This window comes from Tasmannia lanceolata, unplaced genomic scaffold (assembly GCF_043159265.1).
Source record: "Tasmannia lanceolata isolate RefF3 unplaced genomic scaffold, GAP_Taslan_0.1 ptg000002l, whole genome shotgun sequence".
NCBI classification, from domain to species: Eukaryota; Viridiplantae; Streptophyta; class Magnoliopsida; order Canellales; family Winteraceae; genus Tasmannia; species Tasmannia lanceolata.
In genome coordinates this window covers 25,470,001-25,490,608 of record NW_027518679.1, presented here as the reverse complement: position 1 = coordinate 25,490,608, position 20,608 = coordinate 25,470,001, and the positions used below count along the sequence as shown (strand labels likewise).

Sequence of the window (20,608 nt, the reverse complement as noted above, 5' to 3'; positions counted from 1 at the left end):
GGGGGTGGGGGGTAAATTTGCCATTTAAAAATTTTTAACGGAGGAAAATGAAGTTCGTGAGTTTTAAGGACCTTTTAGCAAATACTTTCTAGAAGTTAGGACTCTTCAGCTAATATAGGGACTAATTAGCAAAATTCCCTTTTGACTTTGATGAAACTGACCAATGGGGGCGCACTTGAAACTTGCTTTTGCAAGTGCACCCTTCATTCTATCATTCCTTAAGAGACACGGAAACGAAGGTTTTGCACCTTCACTTTTAAACTATACTTATGGGAACTACTTCTACATCATGTACAAGATCTGATCTGTTGATCTGAACTGGAATAATAATAAATAAAGCCAAGTAAAAGTGAGTGCACCTTCATCACCTGATCCTATGTTTTATCTTAAAAGACTATTTTAGTCTTCACCCAAGAAAAGTTAAACCATTAAATTTTGCAGTCTGTTGTATTACTCATGTGATGTCCAAATCCTAACGCTCTTGATTTTACATATCTCTCTCTCTCTCTGTCTCTGATATTTTCCCTGCTTCTCAAATTTTTTTTTTCCAGTGCTTTCAGAGATAGTACTGTCACATGAGTCCGAATTTTTGGTTGGGTTTTTATTTAAAAGGCTTCAACGTTCTTTCTTCCATGGATGCTCTACAAAGACATTCTTGGAGCTGCTACTGCCTTTTCTCTTGAATCATTTCTGAGGAATGAAGAGGTTGGGGCGTATCTGTTTTTTGGGGTTTATGTTTTTCATTTGTAAAACATAAATTAGATGTTCTTAAATTTCTTTCAGTCTGCCCAATAACTTACATTTTTCTCTTATTGTTTTGGCAACCATGCATATACTAATTGAAGGCAGTAGAGGTTAAATGCCATCTGTAAGTGAATAATCCTTCACTACTTCCATATCACCTTCTTAAATTTCCATCTTTTTTTCTCCTATGATATTACTTCTCTGGAATACATCTTCATTTTGCAGTTTTGACACGGTTGTTATTTTTTGAGGTTAGCTACTTAGCTAGCTAACAAACACAAGTGTAGAAATAATTGTGAACAATATTGTATAATTGAAAACTTCTTCATTTATGCTATTAGATCTGTGATTTGTGTTCTTTCATCAAACCTTGCTCAAACCAGCATAAATTTGTCGATTCGTCTAGATTTAGTGGATGTTCTGTTCAGGATAATGTTATTGAGAACCCAAACCTGCAAGATACTTGCCTTCATCCAACTTACGACTTTAAAATAGTCTTCAATGACTGTTTGGCCAGGCATGCAGTTCCATTGCCACATGTCTTTCTCTAAGTCTTTTTATAACCAACAACTTCAGGGAAAAACTTTGTTGTGTTAGCCCTTCTTTATCAATGTTCATGTATTTATAATTTTCTTTTATCTTTAGGCTATGCGGTGTATTCCATATTACTTTCTTTAGAGGATGTCTTTCAAGGATTAATGCAATTATTATTTTTTAATGCAGTATTATGTTTGATTGACAAATGTTTAGAGCTTTTGAGCTTTCACCACCACCTCGCTCTATTTTTCATGTATTATTAGCTTTTTTTCCCTTTTTTAAAATTAACTTTCATTATCTATGAATCTGCGATAGCTTGCTTCATTTGAGTCTTTGTTTTTCTTTGTTTCCTGCAACTAGTTTGGTAATAAGACTGTATCCTGATTTTCGGCTGGTAGAAAAAAGGAGCCAAGGAGAGAGAGCCCGCAATTGGCGAATATTGACTAAGAAGACTCATATTCCCGCTAAAATCCCACTAGAAAAATGTGAAGTCATCGAAACAGCCAAAAAGGATGGGGCATGGGGGAGATTTTTGGCCGGACATAGGTATACACTTTCATATTTATCTACAAGACAATCTCTCTTTGCTTCAATGGTGTTTTCCAATAAAATGGAACTATCTCTCTTGCTCACCATTTTCTTCTACCTCTGCTTCTTCTCCCATTCTTCACACTCCTGCCACCCAGTCGACCAATCATCCCTTCTCGAATTCAAATCCCAAATCACTGAAGACCCTTCAAACCTCCTAAACTCATCGCTTCCATCCACAGACTGTTGCAATTCATGGGACGGCATAGCCTGCGACTCCGCCGGAAGAGTTGTCAATCTCTCCCGCCCCGATTTCATTATGGACACTTTCATGTCCGGTAAACTCTCACCCTCCCTCTCCAACCTCTCCTCCCTTCAACTTCTCGATCTCAGCAACCTCAAAAACCTCCCAGGATCAATACCCCTAGAACTCGGCCAACTTTCTCACCTCACCTATCTCTTCCTCGACACCAACAATCTCTCTGGCCCCATCCCCTCCACATTCAAAAATCTCTACCATCTAAAAAAACTCTATCTGGGTTCAAATCATCTATCCGGATTCATACCCTCTTCTATTCTGAAATCTCTCACATCGCTCACTGAGCTGGGTCTCTCCATCAATGAACTCTTAGGTGGAATTCCGTCAACAATCAGCGAATTGGTATTACTCACTAAGCTAGACCTCTGCGGCAATAATATCTCTCGTAGCATCCCACCCACAATTGGTAATCTCAAACAAATCAAATATCTTGACTTGTCGGAAAATCAAATCACAGGGACAATTCCTCCTTCGATCGGCGGGCTCTTCAATCTAATAGTTTTGTATCTCAATCAAAACCAACTAACTGGAAGCATTCCTTTTTCTATTTCGGGTCTCATATCGCTCGAATTCTGCCGTATGTCGGAGAATATGCTAACCGGAAGTTTACCCTCTTCAATAGGAAAACTCCCTAGTATCAGAAGACTTATTTTAGAGAACAACAAGCTGACCGGAAATCTCCCAGAATCCATCGGTGATCTCGTCACACTGACCGAAATCTATTTCTCCAACAACCGTTTTACCGGTAGAATTCCGTCGAGTTTGGGAAATTTAAAAAATCTCCAGTTTTTAGACATGTCCAGAAACTTTCTATCCGGACCCATTCCACTTCAACTAGGGAAATTACCAGTGCTCCAAACCCTAGATCTGTCTTTCAACACTCTAGGTCTGGTCAGTATTCCGAACTGGCTCGCCGGAACTAGCATTTTCAAACTCATGCTCGCTGGAACTGGGATCTCCGGCCAACTTCCGGCGTGGCTATCTTCTACCCAGATTTCGTATCTGGATCTCTCTAGTAACCGACTGAGTGGGAAATTACCAACTTGGATTGGAAACATGAGCAATCTCAATTTCCCCAACTTATCCAACAACGGCTTTTATTCCACAATTCCCACAGAGATGACAAACCTTTCCCTCCTAACAAACCTTGACCTACATTCCAACAAGCTTTCAGGAAGTTTGAATAACATCTTCTCCAAAAGAATTCAACAACCATTGGGTTATTTCAATTTCATCGATCTGTCTAACAACCTGTTTGTGGGCGCGATCGAGGAGGGAATCGGAGACCGAGTCGCGATGGAGTCGATTGAGACCTTGATATTGTCCAGGAATCGGATTAAGGGTGCGATTCCGGAATCGTTGGAGAAGGAGAAGAATCTGAGGAGGTTAGTGCTGTCACAGAACGAGTTGAGCGGGAGTGTACCGGAGGGGTTACTGAGTCTGCCATGGTTGGTGGAATTCGATGTGTCGGAGAATCGGCTGAGTGGGCCTATTCCGAGTCATAACGGCACGTTTCCTGCTGCCGCTTTCCGAGACAATGCGGGACTGTGTGGGACACCTCTTCCTCCTTGTAAGCATCTGTAACTAATTTTCATGGATGGGAACACAACGTAATTCTCGTGTTGTTCTTGAGTCTTGAGTGATGGGCTCTAGATATTGGTTCGCAAAATGTCTTTTTTTCTCAAGTTTTTAAGAGATTTTCTTTTGTTATTTAACCAACTGTCATAGGTTATTACAATTCTCAAAGGAGAAATTATATGGTGTTAGTGATTTTGCATTTTCAAATCATGTATATTATGTTTTAGTGTTTTGGAAAATGTTTTATCAAAAGCGTTTGGGAAAAAGAAAATGTTTTCTTGGAAATATTTGCTTTTACAAAAGGATGTAGAAGTGTAGTTGAAAAGATAGTCCCACATCGGATGAGAGAAAAGAAAGCGAAGGGCTTATAAAGCACTACCTTTTCTAACTCTTGTTGATTGCACATTGGGTTGAACCCATGGTTGGACCCGCGGGACGGTGCAACGCATCGTTCGCACACGCACACGCACACGCGCACGCGGCGTGGGCAATGGGCAATGGGCTATAGGGCGCATAGTGGCGCTTTATTGGCGCACTTTGCACTTTAATTTTTCCAGATTTGATCTGCACCGTTGGATCAAGATGAAGGTGGACCGGTCGGATGGGTGGGTCAAATGGTTCGCAGGCCCATCAAGCCCCAGTTGGGTTGGGTTCGGTTCGGGCCCAACGGGCCCATGACTCCAACGGTCAAAGGATGTGATCAAATGGGTTGTGTCCCTTCCCCCAACGGTCATGTGCCAAGGGGGTGCGATCCACACCATAGATGGTTGATCTAACGATGACTGGGTTGGAGAGAGGTATTACTGAAACCAACAGTCACCTCTAGAATCAATCAGGACCATTCAATATCAATGGGTGTGATCTAACGGTCAGATTTCAAACATTCTGGAAAGGTGCCCTGTAGAGGTGTTTTTCACACTGAAAAGACACCAGATGGTCTATAAAAATGTGCAAACTTCAGTCATTTCAAATAGAAATCGAATTGGCAATTCTGACTGATTTTACACTCTCTTCTACACTCCTACAAAAATCCCCAAGTATTTCTACATACTGTTTTTCTTTTGTTTACTGTTCTAGATACTGTTTTTCTGCAGAAACAGAATCTAGAGATTTCTCTAAGGCTTGAGATTTCGGAAGGGCATTTCGGGTTTGATTCCGCTAGTGCTACGCGTCATCAAACATTAGTAGGGCTTCCCTACTAGGCTTCATTGTATCTTGGAGGCAATTCGCGGATCCCCTTTGCACACTACTAGTGAGGGCGAATCTTGTCTTAAGGAAAGTGATATCACGCCTTGAAGCAACAAGTTTCTGTTTTCTATCATCAACAGTACCCTCAACAAATTTTCCAACAATCTTAAGACAAGATTTTTCTACTGTTGTTTCAATGGCACTTTATTCAGTTCGTCAAATGACCCAAGACTTTGTCAAACTCGAACGTTTCGACAAAGGAAATTTCAAGCGCTGGCAGAAGAAGTTGCACTTCATTTTGACATCACTCAAAGTGGTCCATGTTCTCACTACTCTAAAGCCGTCAGCAAATGAAAATGAAACTTTGGCGGAGGCTCGTGCAAGGATGAAGTGGGAACATGATGACTACATTTGCAAAGGGCACATCCTAAATGCTATGTCAGATACACTATTTGACATATATCAAGGCATGGGATCAGCAAGTGAAATCTGGAATGCACTTGAAGCCAAATACTTGACGGAAGATGCCAGTAGCAAGAAATTCACTGTGAGTCAATTTTTAAATTTTAAAATGGTAGATGATAAGTCTGTTATTGATCAATTACATGAAATACAACATGTAATTAATCAAATTCATTTGCAAGGCATCCTTCTTGATGATTCCTTCATTGTCCCGTCAATTATTGACAAACTTCCACCAAATTGGAAAGACTTTAGAAAAAGTCTAAAACACAAGAAAGAGGAAATGTCTATTGAAGACTTGGCTCAATGCCTCAGGATTGAGGAAGAGTCAAGAATCAGAGACAAGAAAGAAAATGAAACTGTATCCTCTAAGATCCATTTGGTGGAAAATGTCAAGAATTCGAACCAACAAAGAAAAGGCAATTGGAAGAGAAACAAACACCCTGAAAAGAATACTAATAAGAATAAGAAAAGAAAGGGTGCTTGTTTCAACTGTGGCAAACCAGGCCATTACAAGAGTGAGTGCCGACTTCTTAAGGATAAGAAGTCGGGTGCACCAACAGACAAAGAAAAGTTTGTCGCCATGATTTCAGAGGCAAATATGCTTGAAGATGGCAATGATTGGTGGATTGACTCTGGTGCGACGATGCATGTCTGTAAAGACAGGAACCTGTTTTCAACTTATGAAACAGTTGAAGATGGAAGCGTGTTATACATGGGAAATTCGTCGACAGCAGAAGTCAAAGGGAAGGGCAAGGTGGAACTTGAGTTCACATCCGGCAAGCGACTCACTCTAACCGGTGTCTACCATGTACCAGAAGTTAGAAAGAACTTAGTGTCTGGAAGCATTCTCAACAAGAATGGCTTCAAACTTGTATTTGAATCTGACAAGTTCATTCTTTCTAAGGGGGGTACTTTTGTTGGGAAGGGATATATGTATGAAGGGATGTTCAAACTTAATATCAATAAAGTGAATGTCTTTGCTTATGTTTTGGATTCTTCTTTATCTTTATGGCATAATCGTTTAGGACATGTAAATACTAGGAAAATGAATGATATGGTTAAGTTAACCTTAATTCCTAAATATGAAAATGACTTAGTAGATAGATGTAAAACATGCATGCAAACCAAGATAATCACTAAGTCATTTCCTAAAGTAGATAGAACTTCTAACTTGTTAGATTTAATTCATAGTGATGTATGTGACATACATAGTATTCCCACAAAGGGAGGTAAAAAGTACTTTGTTACATTTATTGATGATTATTCTAAGTACTGTTATGTTTATCTACTTAGTCATAAAGATGAGGTTTTAGAAAAATTTAAGATTTACAAAACTGAAGTAGAAAACCAATGTATAACAAGCATTAAATGTCTCAGATCAGATAGAGGTGGTGAATATCACTTTCCTCATTTCTGTGAATCAGTAGGCATAGTCCATGAAACTTCTGCCCCTTATACACCACAACAAAATGGTGTAGCAGAAAGGAAGAATAGGACACTTACTGAAATGATTAATGCTATGCTTGTTAATTCTGGTTTAAATAAATTTTTTTGGGGTGAAGCCTTACTTACAGCTTGTCACATTTTGAATAGGGTACCAAGTAAGAAATCTAATATAACCCCTTATGAATTGTGGAAGAAAAGGAAACCAAACTTAAGTTACCTTAAAGTTTGGGGTTGTAGATCTATAGTTAAAGTCCCTAAACCTAAGTTAAGAAAATTAGGTGAAAAGGGTATCGAGTGTATCTTTTTGGGATATGCTAGTCACAGTAAGGCCTATAGGTTCTTAGTTATAGAACCTAATGATTTCATAGATGTAAATACCATAATTGAATCTAGAGATGCCTTTTTCTATGAAAATAGGTTCACTTCAATTCCTAAAGAAATTGAACCTACAACTTCTGTAGATCATCCTTTAGAATCACAAACAGAAGTTGGTGAACCTAGTGTACAACCTAGTAAAATAAGAAGAAGTTCAAGAGATAGAAGGGATAGGAGTTTTGGCCCTGACTTTGTAACCTACCTGGTAGAAGGGACAAGGGAAAAACTCCAAGGTTCTGTCTTGTTAAACTTAAGCATAGAAAGTGACCCTCAAACCTATGGAGAAGCCATAAAGTCACAAGATGTTGCTTTTTGGAAAGAAGCAATTAATGACGAAATGGATTCTATCATGGGTAATAAAACTTGGATTTTGGTTGATCTTCCACCTGGGTCTAAACCTATAGGATGTAAATGGATCTTCAAGAAGAAGATCAAAGTAGATGGGACCATAGAAAAGTTTAAGGCAAGGTTAGTTGCCAAAGGGTTTACTCAAAAACCCGGTATTGATTACTTTGACACATATGCACCTGTTGCTAGGATTTCTACCATTAGAGTGTTGATTGCCCTTGCTTCCATATACAAACTTCACATTCACCAGATGGATGTTAAAACCGCATTCTTAAATGGTGAACTTGATGAAGAAGTGTATATGGAACAACCTGAGGGATTTATTCTGCCAGGCCAAGAGCATAAAGTATGTAAGCTTATCAAATCTTTGTATGGGCTTAAGCAAGCCCCTAAACAATGGCATGAAAGATTTGATAAAGTCTTAGTGTCAAATGGTTATAAGATACATGAGTCAGATAAATGTATATACAATAAATTTAAGGGTGGCAAAGGTGTTGTTATTTGTTTATATGTTGATGACATGTTAATTTTTAGTACCGATATTGAAAGCATTCAAAGTACTAAATCATATCTTTCTCAAAACTTTGATATGAAAGATATGGGTGAAGCTGATGTGATTTTGGGTATTAGAATCATAAGACAGGACAATGGTCTTATTCTAACACAATCACATTATATTGAGAAAGTTCTTTAAAAGTTTAACCATTTTGAATGTTCACCCATTTCAACACCTTTTGACCCAAATATAAAGTTGTATCTTAATACTGGTAGGACTATCTCTCAACGAGGGTATGCTAGTGTAATTGGTAGTCTTATGTATGCTATGACTTGTACTAGGCCAGACATAGCATATGCTGTAGGTAAACTTAGTAGGTTTACCAGTAATCCTAGTTTTTCTCATTGGAATGCAGTCTATAGAGTTTTAAAATATTTAAAGAAAACTATAGACTATGGTTTATGTTATAGTGGGTATCCAACTGTAATAGAAGGATACTCTGATGCTAGTTGGATAACTGAGCGTATAGACCATTTATCAACCAGTGGGTGGATTTTCACCCTTGGTGGGGGAGCAGTCTCCTGGGCCTCTAAGAAACAGACATGCATAACAACTTCAACTATGGAAGCAGAGTTTATAGCTCTGGCAGCATGCTGTAAAGAGGCGGAATGGCTTCGGAATTTGTTATTGGAAATTCCGTTATGGTCTAAACCAATGCCATCGATTTATGTCCATTGTGATAGTCAGGCCACACTATCAAGGGCATATAATCATGTTTATAATGGTAAGTCCAGACATATAGGACTTAGACATAGTGCTATAAGAGAGTTACTTACTAATGGAGTAGTAACTATTGATTTTGTGAGATCGAGCCAAAACTTGGCCGATCCATTCACTAAAGCTCTTGCAAGAGATCTGGTGTGTAAAACATCATTAGGGATGGGGTTAAAGCCATTAACCAATAGTCACCAATGATGGAACATCAACTCAACACTTGAATAAACATCAAGTCTTGAGTTCAATGAGTCCAAGTATATCATATGGAGTGATTGCAAGCACTATAATCTGTATTATTTGCCATCCCAAGGTAAAGTGCTTGGTACCTGTAATGTTTAAAAGGAGAAGGCTGAGTATTTAAACTCTTAATAGGCTTATAACATAGAGTTGGAGTGTTTTAGTTACAGGGGCACTCTTGATAAGCCTACCTATGTGAGTGTGGGAGTGGTGCCGCTTCCTATGAGACTTGGCTAGTCTCTAGAGCGCTCATGAAACCAAGATATAGACACAAGGCCAGTACATGTGTCGGTTTTTTGAAATTGCCCAAAGAAGTGAAATCTTGTGTGTGAGACGTATCCGGTTAACCAAATAGAATAGCTAGTTCAAAGATACGTCTACTATGCAATTCTGGTTAACTTTGATGTGTCCTCACAAAGTGAAGGTTCAAATCGAAAGATACCTTCATCTATGCATAAGATTTCCAAGCCTGATGAGAAAATTTTCTTTGATTTTGAAAATGGTGGGGGATTGTTAGTGATTTTGCATTTTCAAATCATGTATATTACATGTTTTAGTGTTTTGGAAAGTGTTTTATCAAAAGCGTTTGGGAAAAAGAAAATGTTTTCTTGGAAATATTTGCTTTTACAAAAGGATGTAGAAGTGTAGTTGAAAAGATAGTCCCACATCGGATGAGAGAAAAGAAAGAGAAGGGCTTATAAAGCACTACCTTTTCTAACTCTTGTTGATTGCACATTGGGTTGAACCCATGGTTGGACCCGCGGGACGGTGCAACGCACCGTTCGCACACGCACACGCACACGCGCGCGCGCGGCGTGGGCAATGGGCTATAGGGCGCATAGTGGCGCTTTATTGGCGCACTTTGATCTGTACCGTTGGATCAAGATGAAGGTGGACCGGTCGGATGGGTGGGTCAAATGGTTCGCAGGCCCATCAAGCCGAATGGTTCAGTTGGGTTGGGTTCGGTTCGGGCCCAACGGGCCCATGACTCCAACGGTCAAAGGGTGTGATCAAATGGGTTGTGTCCCTTCCCCCAACGGTCATGTGCCAAGGATCATCCTAACCCTTCGATTTATGGAGGTTAAAATGGACGCTTATAAACTCCACAAATCTGTCCATTTTTAACCTCCACAAATCAAAGGGTTAGGATGATCCTATGCAGCTGATTTTTTGGACACACCCTATCTATGCGAAGGCCTATCAAATGAATGTTTTGGATTATCCAAATAATGAGGGACCACTATGTTTTTTGGTCGGCGGACTAGAGAAGCTTCTCTAGTCGGCCGACTAGAAAAACTTTCCTCTCTCTCTCTCTCTATATATATATATATATATACTCTCTCTCTCTCTCTCTCTATATATATATATATATATATATATATATATATAGAGAGAGAGAGAGAGAGAGAGAGAGAGAGAGAGAGAGAGAGAGAAAACGTATATATATATATATATATGAGTTAAGTGAAGCTACACATACGTGTAGCTAACTTAGCTACACCAACGGCTTAAAATACAGTGGGCCCACATGGTTTGGGTGATCCAAACCATTCATTTGATAGACCCTCACATTGATAGGGCGTGCCCAAAAAATCAGCCCCATAGGATCATCCCCACCCTTCAAACTGTGGAGGCAAAAATAGACAGATTTGTGAAGGTTTTTACGCGTCCATTTTTGCCTCCACAAATCGCAGGGTTGGGATGATCTTATAAAGCTGATTTTTTGGGCACACCCTATCTATATGAGGGCCCATCAAATGAATAGTTTGCATCACCCAAACAATGTGGGGCCCACTGTATTTTAAGCCGTTGGTGTAGCTAAGTTAGCTACACGTATGTGTAGCTACACTTTTCTCTCTCTCTCTCTCTCTCTCTATATATATATATATATATATATATATATATATATATATATATATATATATATATATACATATTCGGTTTAAACACTTTCATAACAGAAGGGTCTTCCTCAGGCCCTGTTTGGATAGCAGATTTTTTGTTTTTTTATTCTTTTTTGCAAAGGAAAAGAAAATATTTATAAAAGTTCCCACCCTTTTTAGTAAGTGTCAACTGATCCACGGATCCACTTATCTCTCAGTCATGATCCATTCAAATCCCTTATTGGCCTGATCGTATACGGAGAGTTCTTCTTATCCTATTTCCCATGTCTTGGTCACGACTCATTTCAAATCTGACTTTCCCTCGGAGTGTCTTATGTAGAAAAATCGAGAAATACCTTCTTGAATAGTCATCAAACAAGATGTGCAGCAAAAACATCAAGAAACGATGCAATAACACAATTACACAAGAAACACAGGATTTACGTGGTTCGGCTGTGCCTACATCCACGGGGGATGTTTTTCACTATTTCGGTCTAAGGTTACAAACTCTCTTCTTCTTGGCCAAGAAACACAAAGAAAAAAAATTCCAAAACTGTAACCCTAACATATGACGCTCATATATCAATCCCACTACATGAAGAAATTTACCGAAATACCCTTTATAGGAAATCCGAAAATTGCATCACACGCATTAGTCCGTCAAGTTCCTGTATAATACTAGAATACAAGACATCTACGCAACATCCTAGTAGGTCCTACTTACATTGTGCACAGTTAAAATTATAAAAAGAGGGTGATGGCAGGTTGCAACGGCGGCGACACAGCGGACTAGGGACTTAAAGTTAATGGTTAGAGAAGGAAGAGATGTGGGCGACTCAAGATTTGAGCCACATGAATGACAAAATACTGAAAATAGAAATAGCTCGAAAATTGGACATGATTTATTTTTTTACTAAAATACTCTTGAAATAATACCTCATGCTATAAAAATTGGTGGATATTTCTGTAAAATAATAACAATATTGGATTCAGAACTTTCCGACGAGCGTTTATTAGTTGTCTAGTATCGATCGATAGGTTTTTTCGGATCCTATGATCGGGATCCGTAATATATTAATGGTTCCGTTGATATTTAATTTTTATTTATAGGGATGCCCCTCTAAATTAACAAAAATCAAATTATTTTCCTCTCAACTGTGGAAAGAAAAATATTTAGAGAAAAAAAATTCTGTCAGAAATGCTTTTCTTGCAATCCAAACAGGGTATGAAACCCTATTGAAGCTAATTTTGTTTATTTTTTCTTTTATAAAATTTTTTCCTTGTCTTAATTTTTTCAAACGGTTGGGATTTGTTTGTTGTCACTCATTTTTGGTATGGCCCACCCGATGGATGGTCCAAATTAATCTCGATTGGTGCACCAAACTATGATATAAAGATTTCAATGGACTAAAATTTTTCATACATTTTCCCTGTTGAATATGGAAGGTTGGTTATTTCATTTTTCAACCATCCCTTTAACGCCCCCGATTGGAGTGATTGTCATATCCCAGAGATCCATTCAGTGTAGGCCCCACACCATAATAGACGGTGTAGATTATCCCCATTACAAAGAACACACGTACAAACACGTATTACCAATATTTGCACCACCATGTTTTGATAATGGGACGAACTCACATTGTCCTTTTTTTAAAAAATTGTATGCTAAGACTTTTAAGGAATAGTAATAGCTTTTGGCAACGGATATTTGCACTACCATGTTTTAAGAAGCGAAATGATATCAGCACAACCATGTTTAGATAATTGCAGAGCTGTCGAGGGTTGTTACAGTTCCCAAAAAGCTCTTACAAACCAATTAAAAGTGCAAAGACAAGCTGCATTTGTGCAATTATTAAATAACTGGCTGTGATGATTTCATTTCCCTTTAATAATTGCACAAACCAAGCTTGTCTTTTCTTTTTTAATTGGCTTCTTAGACCTTTTTGGGAACAGTATTAACCTTTTACAACTGTTTAAATAATAAAAGACAAGAGAATAAGTGCAATTATCAAATCAAGGCAGTGCAAATATCAATAACCTAGCATTTGACAGCTTTTCTTAAACAATAAAAGACAAGGTGAGTTCGGTCCATTACCAAAACATTGTAGTGCCGATATCAGTATCCATAAAAACCCCTCCATAAAACCAGTCAGAAACTTTAAAAGATTTTTCCTTCCTTTTTTTTTTTCTCAAAAAGATGATCTATGGACAAACGCAAAGAAAATTCATCTCTATTTTCAATTCAATCAAACAAACCCTGAATTTTTCCTCCTTAACTTTCAAACGCTCAACGAAAAGAAGTACCCAGAAAAGGTCAAATCGAGCTCGAAAACCCCCTCAAAACCCTCATCCTTTCCTCACAAAGCTCAAAGAAATCCAAAACCCTGATTTATCTTTACAATTCTTTCATGAATACTATCAAAACACATCCTTAAAACCAGACTACCCTTCTTACACTGCTCTTATTTACAAACTCGCCCGTTCCCGCCATTTTCAGCCCATTCAAACACTCCTCGATCAAATCAAAGAGGAAGATCTCCCTTGCAAAGAGACCCTTTTCATAGCTCTAATCCAACATTATGGCAAAGGAAATTTACCCAACAAAGCAATTGAACTCTTTTTTAGAATCCCTTCTTTTAATTGCACCCGTACCTTACAATCCTTCAACTTCCTTCTTAATGTTCTTGTTAAGAATGATCGCCTTTCGGATGCTATAGGCATTTTCCGTCGAGATTCTGAGATGGGTTTTCGACCCAATTCGATTTCCTTCAACATAATTATCAATGGGCATTGTGAGAAGGGTGATTGGAAGGAAGCTTGTAAGGTGTTTGATGAAATGCTTGAGAGAAAAGTTCAACCGTCGGTTGTTAGTTACAATGTCTTAATTGGGTTTTTGAGTAAGAAGGGGGAGTTGGGTAAAGCAATGGATTTGCTTGAAGATATGATCGTGAAAGGAAATAAGCCGAATGCGGTCACCTACGCGATTTTGATGGAAGGTTTGTGTTTGGAAGGGAAATATGATGCGGCGAGGAAGATGATGTTTGATATGGAGTATAGGGGATGTAAGCCGCGAGTTTTGAATTTTGGTGTTTTGATGAATGATTGCGCGAAGAGAGGGAAGATCGAGGAAGCAAGAGATTGGGTTTTGGAAATGAAGAGAAGGCGGTATAAGCCGGATGTTGTTACTTATAACATCTTGATAAATTACATGTGTTTGGAAGGTAGAGCCAATGAAGCTTATAAGGTTTTGGTGGAAATGCAGGTTGAAGGTTGCGAGCCAAATTCGGCTACATATCGGATGATGGTTGATGGGTTTTGCAGGGTTCGCGAGTTTGACAAAGCGTTGAGGGTCTTGAGCGCGATGTTGGCTAGTAATCATGGGCCGCGTGTAGAGACTTTTAATTGTTTGGTTGTGGGGCTTTGTGAGTGTGGTAAGGTTAGTGATGCTTGCTTGGTTTTAGAGGAGATGGAGAAAAGGAAGATGGGATTGGATTTGGAGGGATGGAAAGGTTTTGTTAGGGCTGTTTGTGGTAGAGATGGAGGTGTTGTTGGGCTTGTAGATGAATTGATTTCAATGGATAGTAATTGTGCTTGATTTTGAGAGGAAGAAGGGTGGATCTATCTCTTTGACTTCTGTAATGAAAAGGTTTTACATGTTAAGTAGGAATTGATTTTTTGTATGTTTGCTTCCACTCATGCATGTTATATGCATGCCTTCGCATTACAACCCATGGTTACTGAAACTTCCTAGTTGGGTCGGAAGCTTACCCGTAAGACAGCTCGCTTCGGAAGCTAAATTCTTGTCTCTTCCCTATTTAGCAGAGCGCTCTTCTAGCATGCTTCCTCTTAATTGAGAGCACATTTCTTATTTAGGTGATTATTTTTTCCTAAGAGTGTTTTTTCATTTTGATAATGCCAACACACTCAGTGTATTTGTAGCGGAGAATATATAAAATTTAAAAAACTCATCTTAAGTTTCAAATGGAAATTTTGACAAGATTTTTGGTGTTTTGATTAATGATTGCACAAGAGGAGAAGCTCAAGGAAGTGAGAGACTTGCATTTGGACACGAAGAGGTGGTGGTGAGCATTGAGGGTCTTGATCATGATGTTAGATAGTTATCTTGGCCTGCGTTTAGAGACTTTTAATTGTCTGGTTGTGGGGCTTTGTGAACGTGGTATGGTTGGTTAGTTAGCGTTGTTTTGGAGTAGATAGAGAAAACGAAGATGGGATTGGATAGGGAATTTGGGGGCTTTTAGTTAGGGCTGTTTATGGTGGAGCTGGTGTTGTTAGGCTTGTCGATGAATTGCATGGATGGCAAATGAGCTTGAAGTTGAGAGGAAGTAGGAGCTATTTCTTTGAGTTCTGTAAGCATCAAGGTTTTACTTATGCATGTCATAATCATGCCTCCTCACTCTTCTTCCTCCTCTTCCGAGTTGCAGTGATGGTTGTTGGTAGCGGTGGAGATGAATAACAAAAAAATTAGAGTAGAAGAAGGCATTCTGGTCTTTTTCATTATATGGCGGGGAAGGATGTGAAGTCAAATAAAACGCCATTCACCTGTTATTTCAGAAATATAACACAATTTCTTCACAAATTACTTTTCATACATGGGATTAGCTAGCGTTCATCGCAAAAGGCATTTTGTGGATGGGCTGTTGCATGTGAGAGCAGCAACTTCATGAATGAAGACAAAACTGGCTGAAAAGTGAGCCGGTGTGGCTGCTCTCACATGCAACAGCCCATCCGCGAAATGCCTTCTGCAATGGACGCTGGCAAATCTCTACATACATTTGATGATTACGGGTATGATTTTTTCACCCCACTGTAGGATAATACACTCCCCCTTTTAATGTGAATTGTGGGCATACTTTAAAAGTGGGGCGTATTATCCTACAGTGGGTGGGGGCGAAAAAATCAACTCCCGTTGATTATTATCATTACCATATCTGTGGCCCACCACCTGCTTGAGCCATAGTTTGGAGGAGCCTAGACCTTCGGCAGGCTATGATCAGATGATGGTGATGAGTATTTACATCAAGTAGTCGCTGCATAAGTTTTTCACTAATTCGTTTCCAATAACATTACATAGTTTTTGGTTGGAGGAATGCTAGACCCACAGGAGCCCTTGCAAGAAAAGGTAAAAGGGCTCTCCCATTGATCAGTATATATTTATGATGTTTGAGAAAATTACAATCATAACTGTCATAAAAGGATATTGACCAATGGGAGAGCCCTTCTATCCCTGTTTTTGCAAGGACTCCTTTGAGTGTAGCATTCCTCTTTTGGTTGAACCCCTCAGACTCAGTATATTTTGGTCACTTGTATATGTGAAATGACCTTGTATCTTGATATTTATTTGATACTATACTTATCCATTTGACCCTTCTTTTGTATGTTGTTTGTACTTTTGCTTAAAAGTTATGTACTTTCGGTTATGCATCTTGCATTGTAAGAAGATGTTGAACTTGAAAGTGGAGTTCATTTTACTTGAAAATGGGTTGAAAGTTGTGTTGCATGACCAATGGATAATCAGGCACAAAAGTAAACTTGGTTTCATGTAAAACTGAAGAGGTAGAAAGAAAAAATGGGAGACAACTAGGTAGATTCTAATCTTCCAGTCGACTCTGCACGATGCGGTTGAGTACTCAGGAGAATTTTGTGATTGACTTTGTAGGGCAAAATGCAGACTCGGACAAGAACGCGACAAGGTAAAAGGGAGTCGACTCCAGGGGATTCCATGATGACAAGAGGGTATTTTGAAACTATGAATTAGTTGGCAACTTAACACATGTTGGGAGAATTTTGTAACAATTGCCATTGATATTGTGTTGTGATTGTGACCACTACCTTTGTGCAGTTCATATACAAGAGAAGTTGAGTGGACAAAAGACTAATAGGGTTCAGATGTTCAAGGTGTGGCTATATAAACTTCAGCATGGGAGGCTCTAAGTGGTGGTTTGGTAGAAACTAGGCTAAAAATTTTCTTGGAAAAAGATTGTCCCTAGAAAATGAGCTTTCCAGCGTGTATCAAACTCATTTTCCATGGAAATTACTTTCTAGAATTGAAGATTTTCATCATTTTCTGGGCAAATTTCAACCCTGCTTGACCCTGTAATTTCGTTCTGTGATTTTTCCCATGGAATATTTTGTAGGCATTGAGAAACGACCAGAGGACAATGAAGGAGGGTCTGTTAAAGAGAAAGAAGTTGGGTGCCGATAAGGAGAAGGGCTACAATACAATTGATAACTTCAGTAACAGCTTTGAAAATGTCTCAAAACTTGCAACATCCTGTAAGCATGTTGCTCAATTTCCTGGGTCCTGTGAGCCTTAGATTGTGTGGTAAATAGATAATGATGAAAGTTTTGGGGAAAAATAATTCAGTGAAAACAAAATATTTAAAGATCTCAATTGCATTTTCAATGGTTCAGAACCTTTACCTTCTGAAGCTCTGAGATGGGTTTTAATGAAGAGAATAAGGGTACTCACTTGGCCTTCCAAAAAGTAAAAATATGTCATAAACTTCTAGATTACTCATACCATGAGAGGCCATTTCATTAAGGCCCTCTGTTTGGATTGCATGAATTTTCATGGAAAGAACTTTTTTCGAAGAATTTCCTGCTTTTTCATTGTTTGATTACACACGAAAAAAAAGTAACCATATCATTTCCCACTAAATCGTAAAAGCAAACAAATTTTTCTAGGAAACAATTTTCCAAAAGAAATATTTTTCCGGCAATCCAAACAAGCCTAAAGAAACAAAAGCATACTACACCAGTACACCTCAGATATCAAAAAAAAAAATAAAAAAAATTGGGTTCTCTAATTGAAAAACATTTTTTGAACCATTTGAGAAGCAGGTCTTCATTGTATAAAAAATGCATATAAAAAACAGAAAATTTGAATTTCTCATCTTTGATTAAGAAAAATAAAGACTAATTTGTTTCTTCAGCTTTCTCAAATTGGCAAATTCTACAAAAAGGAGTTGCAGTGCAATGGATGTTCATATTTTCCTTTAACATGACTGTTTTATCATAAGAAGATATAAATTGGTTCAGAAAATCTAGAAACTTTTCAGCCCAAAAAAGGAGTGAGAAGAAGAGAAGGAACCTGAGAAATCACTGTTGCAAATGCAGCTGAGAAATTCCAATAAGACAGGCCTTTTACGAATAACATACAACAACGCTCGCCCCTCTGTTTGGGGTGGTGCTCATTTCTCTTAAATTTCTGCAAATAAGTCTTACACAGCAAAACAGCAACGGTTATGTGTTAAACAAGGGCCTGCCACCGATGTGGCTTTGACCTGAAACACATCAGCTGAGATCGCATTATATTCATATTTACACGCACAAAAATACTACCCGAATGTGAGGCCGCTCCGTTCATATTACTTCCACGTGCAGAGCTTCGATCTTTCGCATTCTTGTTGGAAACCCAAGAGCCCCTTGTAAAAGAATCAGAGTGGCCATTTACCAAGAAAAGAGCTTCGATATTTCTTCTCTATCCTAAATGCAAGAACATAGATAGCAGCAGTACAAATACCCATTGAACCCAATGGAACCATTGAACAGTAGGAAGACCTGCAACAGAAGCTGCACAGCAGCAAATTCAAATGTCAGAAGCACAGTTTACGAAAATAGGGGCTTCCTCAAAAAAAAAATTTACTAAATTTTCAGGTTGATTTTTTCCCAATTTTTGTGAATAACTTGCTAAGAAAAACAACATCATTGAAGCCTCTTAAATATATATATATACTCAAAGGAATGCCAACAGTAAGGTTGCTCCATTGTGGTCACGAGTTTGAGTCACGGAAACAGCCTCTCTGCAAAGCAGGGGTAAGGCTGCGTACACCTAGCCCTCCCCAGACCCCACAATGGCAGGAACCTCGTGCACTGGGCCGCCCTTTTTTTATTCTTAAAGGAATGCCAAATGCAGAGGATGCACCCTAAAGTCCTAAACACACATACATGTTGTAGAGCTACTTTTTTGGGATGAAAACATTCAAAACATCAACTGATTACCATGCGTATGCATGTTTGAGGTGAATCTGCAACTAGCATTCCCCGTATAGTTATATACTCTTCTAAGTTTTAACACTGGATACTTTTAAGCTTAATCAAACAGAAATTAAACAAACTTAGACCATAGAATAGGAGGCGAAGCAGTTTGCAAGTTGTCAATCAGCAAACCAATCCCATCCGGATTTAGTGAGTTGAAAATCCATGCTTTCGTGTGGATCATTACTCCTACATTTTTTTGCCGACCCATTTTTGGGGTTAAAGCTTAAATTATTGGTTTCTTGAGAATTTTATCTTTTAGATTTGAAAACATAGCATGATCTGTAATTTAGTGAATACTCACAATTTAGAGAATTTTATCTTTTAGAATTTTATCTTCCTCTGTAAAACATAGCATGATCTTGGTTGTTTTATTTTTTTATTTATCCTGGTAGTGTTTGATTGTTGGCTACTGGTTACAACAGTGTCTATATGTGATTTGGTCATTCATTTCCCTCCATTGGTAGGCAATGGATTCTTCTTCTTTTTTTTGAATGATAGCTGATCTTATTGCAAAAGAGGAAGACCGAGATGGTCAGCATACAGAGACAAAAAGGAACAGGCAATGGATTGTTGATTGTGTAATAATTATTTTTCTTTATTCTCATTTGGTGAACCATGATCTCGTTCAGAGTTAAGTTTGGAATGTTGAGCTTTCTCGGTTATGGAAGTGGTTTTGGATTTTTCATAATTTTTCCAATTATATTTTAATCCATTCACCATTTTCTGTGAGAAATTCAGGCTTTTTTTGTGCTCTTCCTGCTTAATTTTGAGTTCCATTTTGTGATCTGATCTTGCAAATATGTGGAAAATTATTTGCATGATCTCATTGACATAGAAGCTTGTATTATTTGGTTCTCCTTGTACTCTTGGTGGTTCTGAAATGATTATTTTGTCTTGGATTTTTCTCTTCTTTCTTAATTTTATTTTTCCTGAATTGTGTCAAAATAATTACTGAATTTATGAATCTTTTCTTTACCAAAAGTTTCCCATGTCCAAATTTTGTACAATGGTGAGAAGCAATGACAAGTTTGGGGGTTTATCCTAGTAGAGGAAAAAGAAGAGACAGTAGACACCGATATATATGATATATCAACCCAATCATTAAAAAAAAAAATGATATATCAACCCAGTTTCACAAGATCAAACACATAACATTTAACTGATAATCATGCAACATTCTTTGGCAATGCGTCACTAGACCTGGATATTGGAAAGTTTGTATATGCTGAAACTATAGCTTGCCTAACCAAAATAGTAAATACCTAATGCCTACAATGATTACAACAACAAAGACAATCTAGCCTGTCAAAATGATAAGTTTCTAAACAAACATATCTGCCTTCCGGACCCAATCCAAGAGAACATAAGCTTCAATTTGACCAATCAAGATATAGAGAATGGAATAAATTATATTCATATTCAAACCAAATGCTTCAAACAACCAAATTGCATTAACCCAAAGCTAAAGGTCTGAAACTAGAAACTTATAAGATATGCTTTAAATGAAGATCATGAGGAGAAAACTCACATGGATATGGTGACGGTGAAACTGAGAGCATTCCTTCAGGAGGCTTTACAGGTGATATGCTCTTGCTTGGAGGTTCGACTCGTTTAAAATACACAGCT

General features: G+C 38.2%; 3 protein-coding genes across 3 annotated transcripts in view; 2 read left to right on the top strand and 1 right to left on the bottom strand.

The window, feature by feature from the left end:
* The first annotated feature begins 1,813 nt into the window (after positions 1-1,813).
* Positions 1,814-3,759, top strand: LOC143883143 (uncharacterized). The gene has a single exon (XM_077386499.1). The coding sequence runs from the start codon at positions 1,874-1,876 to the stop codon at positions 3,710-3,712; it is 1,839 nt and encodes a 612-aa protein (XP_077242614.1). The 5' UTR covers positions 1,814-1,873; the 3' UTR covers positions 3,713-3,759.
* A 9,292-nt stretch (positions 3,760-13,051) lies between these two features.
* On the top strand, positions 13,052-14,918 carry LOC143883138 (Tetratricopeptide repeat (TPR)-like superfamily protein). Its single transcript, XM_077386495.1, has one exon. The coding sequence runs from the start codon at positions 13,119-13,121 to the stop codon at positions 14,514-14,516; it is 1,398 nt and encodes a 465-aa protein (XP_077242610.1). The 5' UTR covers positions 13,052-13,118; the 3' UTR covers positions 14,517-14,918.
* A 3,126-nt stretch (positions 14,919-18,044) lies between these two features.
* The window catches only part of LOC143883130 (uncharacterized), a 23,132-nt gene continuing 20,568 nt past the window's right edge, over positions 18,045-20,608 (bottom strand). Inside the window, exons 4-5 of the mRNA XM_077386489.1 lie at positions 20,511-20,608; positions 18,045-18,514 (exon numbers count right to left, since the gene is read on the bottom strand). The exon at positions 20,511-20,608 is cut by the window's right edge and continues 572 nt beyond it. Coding sequence (XP_077242604.1) covers positions 18,423-18,514; positions 20,511-20,608 — 190 coding nt within the window. The 3' untranslated portion in view covers positions 18,045-18,422. The remainder of the gene's footprint in view (positions 18,515-20,510) is intronic.

What these genes read in the sequence shown, in the direction of transcription:
- LOC143883143 (XM_077386499.1), top strand. Translation starts at nt 1,874, where the DNA reads ATGGTGTTTTCCAATAAAATGGAACTATCTCTCTTGCTCACCATTTTC.
- LOC143883138 (XM_077386495.1), top strand. Translation starts at nt 13,119, where the DNA reads ATGATCTATGGACAAACGCAAAGAAAATTCATCTCTATTTTCAATTCA.